The sequence below is a fragment of the Garra rufa genome, chromosome 18 (genome assembly GCF_049309525.1).
Source record: "Garra rufa chromosome 18, GarRuf1.0, whole genome shotgun sequence".
Lineage (NCBI taxonomy): Eukaryota > Metazoa > Chordata > Actinopteri > Cypriniformes > Cyprinidae > Garra > Garra rufa.
The window spans coordinates 18,474,787-18,485,300 of record NC_133378.1 but is presented as its reverse complement, the minus strand read 5'-3'; the positions used below and the strand labels follow the sequence as shown (position 1 = coordinate 18,485,300).

General features: G+C 36.2%; 1 protein-coding gene across 1 annotated transcript; it reads right to left on the bottom strand.

Annotated features, from left to right (window-relative positions):
* Nucleotides 1–1,639: 1,639 nt before the first annotated feature.
* LOC141290535 (calcium-independent phospholipase A2-gamma-like) lies at nucleotides 1,640–8,081 on the bottom strand. The gene is made up of 10 exons (XM_073822659.1): nucleotides 8,019–8,081; nucleotides 6,233–7,618; nucleotides 5,067–5,216; nucleotides 4,813–4,970; nucleotides 4,507–4,601; nucleotides 3,355–3,526; nucleotides 3,201–3,258; nucleotides 2,916–3,110; nucleotides 2,632–2,827; nucleotides 1,640–2,100 (listed from the first exon to the last, which is right to left on the bottom strand). The coding sequence occupies exons 1-10, from the start codon at nucleotides 8,079–8,081 to the stop codon at nucleotides 1,838–1,840; spliced, it is 2,736 nt and encodes a 911-aa protein (XP_073678760.1). The 3' UTR covers nucleotides 1,640–1,837.
* Nucleotides 8,082–10,514: the final 2,433 nt, after the last annotated feature.

Sequence of the window (10,514 nt, the reverse complement as noted above, 5' to 3'; positions counted from 1 at the left end):
AGATACTGAATCTAAATGTAAACATAACTATAACTATAATGAGGATAATAAACTAAACTACAAAATTAAATAATGTCAGTTTTGACACATTCAAAAGCCTTTACTTTATTATACAGTATGTAAACTCATTTTACAGTCAGGTGTTTTTTTCCCATGCAAAATTCTTTATGTTTATGTTCTTAACTACTAACAGTCTTTTAGGCAGGCTTATAACTCAGTTTATATCTGTCTGCGTTGTTGACACTGTCTTCAATGACAAGTGTAATTCAGCTGAAGCAGCTGACTCACAACTCTCAGCTCAAGTCAGAGAGGAGGATGACATTATAATGAAACATACATTGTTTTACTGACAGTGACATCAGACTGTTTTATAGCCAGTAATGGTGGCGCTCACTCCTAAATAGCAATACTACATATATATATTCAAAACATTTGAATATAAAAAAAAAATTAAATGAGCTAAAATCATTTATATAATGTTTTTTTTTAAATCAATTTCTTAAATGACATGTTCTTACCCGAATTATATTTCAATGGCTTCAGTGTTCAGTGCAGATGGAGGACCCTGTGCTGTCTGTTTTTAATTTACAAAAGCATCAGTATTGCTCTCTTTGTCCATGTTTTGTCTCCTAAGCCATGACGATCTGTCAAAAATCTTATAATAAAAAAACATCCAGTTTTTTTTTATTTCTATAGTCTGAACTCAACAGGTAAAGTTAAAGTATTAAAAATATGCCCATTTTACAAGATGTAATATAAGTCTCAGGTGTCCCCAAAATGTGTCTGTGAAGTTTCAGCTCAAAATACCCCACAGATCATTTATTATATAATTTTGAAAATGTTTATTTTTAGTGAAAGCAGAAACATGCTGTTTTTGTGCATGCCTCTTTAAATGCAAATGAGCTGCTGCTCCCTGCCCCTTTTTCCAAAATAGGGCTGTGCCTTTACAGTTTATACCTCCGATACTCTGCTAAAAACACCTGTTTAGTTTTGATTATCAAGTCTATGACACTGAAATCATGCGTTTTAAACCATATTGGTTTAAAATTCTGATATAGGCATGCGAGTATTAAACTAAGTTCTCTTTCACGTCATATTGCGCTTAAACTGTAAAATACACACAAGTTTATGTTAAAAACACACAGGAGTAACAAAAACAGTGGGTTATGTCTGTGAAGCTAAACAGCTGGGAAAGAAATCATATGTTTATATTAGATCTATGTGGCAGCAGCGTTATATAAAGTAAATAAATCAATAAATTCACTGCTCTCCTCTGAGCCAGCGACAGAACAGTTAGAATGCTTTGCTTGAACTTTTGCCATGGCGTTAGAACTGGTACACCGTTGTCGCTTGCGAAAAACAGATTAGTAGTGGCATGGGTAACATGCAGATTAAGGGGCGGTAATATTATAATAAGATCCTCTTTTCGATGTTTTGTCTTTCACAAGTTTGCAGAGAGAGGCTTACGGGCTTGTTCTTTTTCATGTTTTCTGGGTGGGTAGATGCACTGGGGACCCAATTATAGCGCACAGATTTTCATGATATGCCCCCTTAAATAATAAAGAACATAAACTAGTGATTATATAGAAGTAGTGCTCTTAGTTTTATTTCATTTCATAAACCTAAAAAATTAAAACAGAAATAAAGAAATAAAAACATCAGTCTATAAATATTAACATTCATATAGAATTTACACAGAAGTGCTTAATACATTCAGTCTAAAATGGCTGTGTACAAGGCTGTGTATTTGATTTGTAACCTGTCAAAATACATAGCCTTTCACAATCTTGTGCGACCAGTATGGATATATCTTCATAATACAAAGTGTTAAGTCCACTCAATCCCAACGCTGCTGCAGCTCCCACGCTTTCCGACCGATCCAGTCTCGTGTTTTCCAGATTGCTGAGCGCTCTGCCATCAGCACTTCACACAGGCGTTCCAGTTTGGGTTGGTTCCGGTCCAGGTACAGCTGTGTGTCTTTCTGCAGCTGCTGAAGCACTTCAGGCCTGCTTTCATCCAGTGTCACATTTGAACTCAGCATCGGGTTAAAGCGGAAATACACGTTCGGTGATAAGAGGTCATCCAATAGAGTGTGAACACCTGAAAATGGCAGTTTGAACAATATCAGCACCTCAGTCTATCCAAATAAGTATGTGCAAAAACTGGAATAGATTTTTTAACAAATACATTCAGGATATAAATGTAGGCTACATTTATCCAACTAACAGATGCTTTTATCTGAATTAATTATTTTAAGAACCACAAAAAAAGAATGTTTAATAAATAATTACAGATAAAAACAATAAAAAAATATTTAAAAGTTTTCTGTTTAATTGAATTGAATTTTTGTTTTTGTTTTTCCTGAGCAAAAAAAAAATCATACATTTTCTCCTAATTTACAGAAAACACGCACTAAAATGTCATTCAGTGTAACAATCTTGTAAGGCATATTTACAACAAAAATCTATTTATGACATATTAAAGAAAAACTAAGGTTTTCAAATAGTTGTATCTCAGCCAAATATTGTCCTATCCTAACAAACTAATTTTCAAAAAATTGACCATTATGACTGGTTTTAATTGTCCAGGGTCACAAATGTAAAATAGTCCTTATGGTGATATGAAACTAACCCTCAGTATCGGTGGCGCTGCAGATCAGGTTGCTGATTTTGGCTCTCAGACTTGTGCAGGTTGCAGGCCCTCTTCTAGCGTTATCATAGCGGCCGGTTCCCAGTGACAGCACACACTGGAAGGGCTGGTTGGGCCACAGCAGTCGGCTTTCGTGGACAGCCAGAGCACAGGGGTTGTTGAGAATAAGACCACCATCCTGAAGAAAAAAAAAGAAAAGAAGGTTTGGATACAAGTATATTTTGACTTCTCATATTTACTAGTTGTCTAAAATGGACTGTTCTGACCTGGTGAATGTCGCCATGAAGTGGGAACTCCTGGAAATATCCTGGAGCAGCAGATGAGGCCCGGACGGCCTGCCACAGCTGGTATCCTGATCCTCCGGCGTAGCGGCTCAGACGTCCTGGAGCGTGATTATAGTTGCGGAAGATAAATGCTTTTGGACTTTTTCCCCAGTTCACTACGGCACTTACAGCAGACACCTGTGTGAGAAGACAACAGCAGTCAGGAGATCACAAAACTCTGGACTTTAAAAGTGAGTTTAAAAAAGTCAGATTCTATTTTTGATTGACCTTTGGACTCTGCTCATCTCTGGCTGTTTTAATTAAAATCTCCTCCCCCATCTTCTCCCTATGATACACATGTAGGAGTAGTTAGAATAGAAAAAGCAATGCTGCATTAATAAAGTATAGTTTTCTCTCCTTTCATTGAGTGTGTAAATCCAACCTTAAGAGCATCTCCCATGTTTCTGTGTTGTAGTAGGAGTGAGTCCAGCCCATCTTCACAGTACCAACTAGAGGGTTTTGTTGAAAAACATCTGACCCAAAACGATGATACATATCTTCACATTCCTCCAAAGAGATATGAACGAGACCCAACATGAAAGCCAGAACTGCTCCTGTACACCAAACAGAGATAAAAAGTACATTATGTAATATGTAGGTTTATACAACAGTTCTTTCTGGTTCTCAAATCTGACTGGCTGAGAGGAGTGCGATATTCTAGTGATGTCGGAACTCCAACCATTTCAGCGTTTGTATGAGTGTCATGGCGGACACTCGGAAATTGGCAGAAATTACCACATTCAAAAGTTTACATACGCTTGATTCTTTATACTGTGTTGTAACCTGAATGATCCACAGCTATGTTTTTTTTTGTTTAGTGATTTGTTTATGAGTCCATTGTTTGTCCTGAACAGTTAAACTGCCCGCTGTTATTCAGAAAAATCATTCAGGTCCAACAGATTTGTTGGTTTGTCAGCATTTTTGTGTATTTGAACCCGTTCCAACAATGACTGTATGATTTTGCGATCCATCTTTTTTACAATAAGGACAACTATTACAGAATTGCAACTATTATAGAAGGTTCAAATGCTCACTGATGCTCCAGAAGGAAACAAAATGCATTAAGAGCCGCGAGTGAAAACATTTCGACTTTGAAGGTCAGGGTAAATTGAATTTCAAAATCATTCATATATTGTTGGAAGGGGTTCAAAAACACAAAATGCTGAAAAACCAAAGAATTTGTCTGACCTGAAGGATTTTACTTAAGAACTGTTTAGGACAAACAAGGGACTCATGAACAACTATTACAAAAAAATAAAATAAAATAAAAAATACAGCTGCGAATCATTCAGGTAGCCATTAAGAATCAAGTGTATGTAAACTTTTGAACAGGATCATTTTTATAAATTCAACTATTATTCTCTTGTAGACTATATGTAAACATCTTTTATGTGAAATGTCTTATTCAGGTCAGTATTAAATAAAAAATAACATCTCTTATTAGAGATTCTGCAAGGTGTTTGCAAAATTTTGACCTCAACTGTATATATGTTTTTTATTACATTTACAATAAAGTTTTGTAATGCATTATTACCTGTGCTGACTCCACATATGTAGTCAAACAGCTGATACACTCGTTTTCCTGTTTGAGCCTCCAGCTGTTTCAGCACATGTAGTGGAACTAACCCTCTGTAATACAGGAAACAGCTTTAAGTAAAAGCCATCTTGCATAAAAACATTTCTCTATATGAGTGACAAAAACAATAGTCTTCATTCTATAAACAGCTCACAGATGTACAGCATCCCTATAAAGCTTTCTGGAAGATATATTTGATTGGATCATATCCAGTTTTACAGGCATAAACTGTAAAATATCTTGATTAAATGTGTTATTTCCTACTTGGTTCCGCCTCCATCAATGGAAAGCACTCTGACCCCACATCCTTTGACAGGATCCACATAACCAATCAGAGCGAGAGTTTCCCTAAAGGCTTCTTGAAGTTTTTCATTCATCCAAAAGATCCGCCGACGTCTCAACAGCTGCAGTGCTGCTTTTTCCTATATTAACCAAAGAAATTAATAGAATTTTTTTAATTTCTCCACAGTTACATAGAGAAGTCTATATTTGGTGAAGGATTGAGTTTTATTGTGTACCTGCCACACCACAGCCTTGGATGCTGGGTGCTGAATGAGATGAGTGTTCAGCTCCTCCACACAGGAAGTGATAGATGACGGTACCGCAGCCTTTTCCAGTCTCTTTAGTAAAACTCTAGTCATCTCATCTGCATTCCTCCTCCTTAAAATCTACAGATTTCTCGCTATAATCAGTCCATTTCATTAATTTACCCCTTGTCATCCAAGATGTTCATGTCTTTTTTTCTTCAGTCGAAATGAAACTATGTTTTTTGAGGAAACCATTTCAGGATTTCTCTCCATATAGTGGACTTCTATGGTGCCCCTGAGTTTGAACTTTCAAAATGCAGTTTAAATGCAGCTTCAGAGGACTCTAAATGAACCCAGCCAAGGAAGAATGGTCTTATCTAGCAAAATGATTGGTTATTTTCTAAACAAAAATTACATTTTGTAAACTTTTTAACCTCAACTGCTCATCTTGTCTAGCTTTGCGTAAACTTTGTGTATCCCAGTACATGACAGTTAGGGTATGTCGAAAAACTCAAAATCTCATTTTCTCTACATCGCTGTTTTACCTTTTTTTTGTAAAGGGCGTCTAACCTTCTTTGCATGTTCACTTCTGCAGCGATGTAGGACGATTTTGAAGTTAGAGGAGAAAATGAGACGGGAGTTTTTCGACATACCCTAAATGTCTTCATTTTCTTCAGTTCACGCAGAGCTAGACAAGACGAGCATTTGAGGTTAAAATATATACAAATTGTCAAATTTTTAAGAAAATACCTGATCATTTCTGTAGCTAAGACCCTTCTTCCTCGGCTGGTATCGTTTAGAGCCCTTTGAAGCTGCATTTAAACTGCATTTTGGAAGTTCAAACTTGGGGGAACCATAGAAGTCCACTATATGGAGAGAAATCCTGAAATGTTTTACTCAAAATACATAATTTCTTTATGACTGAAGAAAGAAAGACATGAACATCTTGGATGTCAAGGTGGTGAGTAAATTATCTGTAAATTTTTATTCTGCAAGTAAACTTCTCCTTTAACTTGAAAGTGTGCATTCAGTGCAAATAAATAAATAAATAAACAAACAAACAAACAAACGAAAATCAGTTGCCAACATGCTTGAGTATGACTGAGGTGTCTGACTAAATTATGATTTCCGGTCATGCCAGAGTCAGCAAGACTTACCGTTTTATCCAGAATTTCCTCTGTGATCTTTGTTTCAGTTGTGGTCTGGTAACTACTTCTCGAAGAGCCCATTCCCAGGTAGCTGCCCACAAAGCCAGGTATGGTTGAGGGTTTCAACAGACACTCATAAAAGGACATTGGCTTTTCTTGGATCACTGTGTGTTCATGTGAAGCTCTCATGTGAAGTTCTAGCTCTCCATCTACCTCCTCGTTCTCTGAAGCTGTTGATCCTTTAAAGTACTGGTTGATGTGGTTGGCCATGTAAGAGTAATTTTCTCCAAAGCGTGTGGTGAGGCTACTCATGTGGAACAAGCCTGGGGATTTGGGCTGAAGAAGTGGATCTTTAGCTTTATTTAGAGCTACCGGTGAGACTGAAGTCTTTGTGATGTTCATCTCAGCTAGTGTTGATTTCTTATCTGCTACTTTTGCACCAAAGTATCGATTGATGTGACGGGCAAAGTGGAGGTAACCTTCATCCCAAGAACTAGATACATTGCTATCAATCTCTGATCTTGTACACATACTAATGTTTTCCCTAAAAAGAGCACTTTTATTATCCAAAACTCTTTGCTTTCTGCTTCTAGACCTTCTGAGCTGATCATCTGGTGATACCTCCATGTGAATTTGCTTGGATGGATTTCTAGAGAACATAGAGTTAATGTGATTGGCCACATAGATGTAACTCTCCCCAAATCTGTTTGCCAAGGAACTGACGTGGAACAACTGTAGTCCAGGATAAGCTGAGGTTAAAGGTTGATCTGAGGAAGCTTCATAAACCTGGTCAAAAGTCCTGTTCTCTCCAGTGCGTCTCTCTATGTGAGCTTGTCTGGATGTTCTGGTTAGCGGTTCCTGCATTGCAGACATCAACCCACCTTGCCCATGATCCACCACAGATACCTGTTTTTCTTTAAAGTATGAGTTTACATGTTTGGAGAGATGATTAAACGACTCTCCTAATCTCAGTCGAAGTAAGTTCATGCGAAAAGCAGTCCTGCTGTGTTGGTAAACTCCAATGGGAGCTTCTGCTTTGAAACTCTCTCTGTTGGAGGTTGAGTATAATCGATTATTACTGCTAATTGCTCCAAAAACTCTGATAGTCTGCTTTGATCTATAAGACTTCAGAGGGATTCTCCTTGTAGACTGAGAGGGGCAGATACTCTGACATGACCTATGAGGCCTCCAGATAAGGTGAGATGCATTTCTGATGTTTGTGAGCAGATACTTTATTTTGCACAGTAATCTGAGCCGCTTTGACCCCAGGTAAGTGACCTGGGTTTTGTCGAGGTACCAAGCCATTAGTGAAGGGCCATTAACAACAGAGACCAGGTAGATGATCTGAATGAGGACTCGATGGGCATTGACAGCAGAATCCGGATCATGGAATGTCTAAAATACAAAGAAGCAAACAAAATTCAGCACTTATTCATAGTATGTGTAGTTATGTTGCATATCTTTAATGTAAACAAGTGCTTCTCAGTTTCATCCTCACCTACCACCGCTCTGATATTTTGTCTCTCTTAACACACCTGATTCAGATAACCAGCTTGTTAGAAGAGATGTCTATGAATGAACTGTGTTCCAATAGACCCTATTCAGTGTTCTTTGCTCCCTAATCCTTGTAGTTTACTTCACTTCGGAACATTCATTCACGACATTGCGCTACGCCGCGGCCTGCAGCGTCTTCACACACAGACCTAACTTACTAGAGAAGTGTGACTTGTAAATTATGGCGAGTGGATAATGCCTTTTCTAAGGCTAAGCAGAAGAAGACGAAGGCGCAGACTACCCTTCCGTCGCCGTCAGTCCGTGTCAAATTTTGAATGGGATTAATAGGGAGGGCAGACGACATACCCGCGGCGATGTCACGGCGACGTCACTGTTGGAACCTATAATGGCGGCGACGTGACAGCGGCGTACATGAGAAAAGTATAAAAAAATGTACGTGTGATAAGTACGTCTGAACTAGGTGCGTCGCCTCACATGACGCCTGATACATACGTCGTCTCCTTCAACTAAATTTAAAGTTTGCATTAAAGTAGGTGTATTTGTTATAGGTTATTACTTTTATTTAGTTATTTACAAACACCTAACAACAGTGCATAATAATTGCTGCATAATATTAAGTCTTTTTCATGTATGATGATGATGTGATAATAATGATATTTCATGTTCTGTTTAGCTGTTACATTATGTTTTGGATTATGTCCGATGCTTCTTTTTCTTTTTGTAATTATTGCATGAGGAGTAGACACATTTTATAATGTCTTTTAAAATGCGTAGGTCTATGTTAAATTCCCTTAATTATAACATTTCTAGCATATTTTAAAAACATTTATCTGAGCAATACTATATCTCATGTAGACCATTCACATGTAGCACAATTTCAAGTCAATAATAGAATCCATTAAAGAGCAAAACAAATAATAATTATAATTTAAATCGGGGGTTTTTCTCCAGTCGAAAAAAGTAGCCTAAATTATGTCAGTGATTTCTCAAATTTTTAAAGAATATCTAAAATTATTTTATATCGATCTGCAGTATAATAAAAAACAAATACAATTTATTATGCAGAATATTAAATGAACTTTATGCTAGCCTAACGAATTTTCTTCATAACGAATAGCCTACTTCAAAACGAAGTCTACATGAATTCTTTAATCACGAATATGATGAAATAACATTATTTCTTCTTGCATCAATATAATATAAGAATATAAGAATAAATGAAGATTGCTTACTTAACACAGTGAACGAATTTCAAGATTTTTTTTTTTTTTTTTTTTTTTTTTTTGCTTTTTGATGGATTCTACAATCAGGGATTAAAACGAATTGTCTGTAGACCTAAGTTAAATGCAGGCTACTTGTTTTGTTTTTTGTTTTTTGTTTTTTTCGTTACATTTCCCAAGTTAATGATTACAACAAAATAAAACACTACTTAATAAATTCCAGTCACTGTAATATCCTCATCCATTTGATACAAAACTCTCTCTCTCTCTCTCTCTCTCTATATATATATATATATATAGTTTTGTATCAAATGGATGAGGATATTATATATCTATATCTACATATAATTTTGTTTCGTCATATTCGTGATTTATTAATTTATACATGAAAACTTCGTTTTGAATATAGGCTATACCTTATGTATATAGGTTATGAAGAAATTCGTTAGCCTAGCCTAAAGTTGATTTATTCTTCATAACAAATATTTAGAAGAAGTTAAAAATTAAGGAATTAGCCTGTATTCTATAGATGGGGAAATACGCTTTTTTCTTAACTTGTGTTAGACTGCCGATCGAAATAAATAATACTTGATCATCTTTAAAAATGAGAGAATCACTGACATAATTTAGGGTATCGACTGCATAAAAACGAAACTATTTAAATTTGCAGCGTAAACTGATGAATTGAAAAAGACAAGAAATAAAGCATAACAACAGAGATTTTTCCTATCAAGAAAAATGTTTGATAAAATTACAAAATGAATGCTGAATGATATATGACAGGAAACACTTCTCCGCTATAGCTGCACTTGGTGTCAGTGACAAATATTAAATGTTTAAAAAATCTTTGTGAAAACGAATGGCAATGACTGGTTCTTGGATTCTAAGATTATTATCTTTAGACACAGTTTGACACTTTTTTGCCAAGAAAAGACCCAGACCTACTGGGCACGATCCGTCCTTAAGACCTAGCCTGTTGGCTTTAGTTTCACGAATTTATCATAATTGGGACGCTAATCGGCCATTTTAATTGAAAGATGAAGGCGGTGATATTAATGTTGTCCACTAGATGGAGCCACAGGAGAAGGAATCTTCTACCCCTAATATAAGACTGGGACTGACAGCTTGACATCCATTTTTCCCAGTGAACTCATCTGGCCACAGCACACATTTCCACTGTCTCTTTGCCTATCTGAGATGAGCTCTGGCCCAGTGGACCAGCAGCATCACTTGATATATAGCTTTCTGATGAGCCAAACCTGATAACCTTAAATATTACAAATTTACCCTGCTCACAAACTGCTCCAAAACAGCCCAATTTAGATATTCTAAAACCCTTTTTTATTTTGCCTCTGTCCCGTTTTTTAGTGTGGTGTAGCCATCAAAATCAAAATTTGTTTATATTTACAAAATATATTTAACTTGGTCATTGAAACTTGGAAAATCTTTTCTTTGTACTTTTGTCAATTAAATAAAAGTTAAAGTGAATTATCAAATTTACAGATTCCTGATTTTTATTGCATTTTACAATTTGTTATTAAATGATTAAACATTTA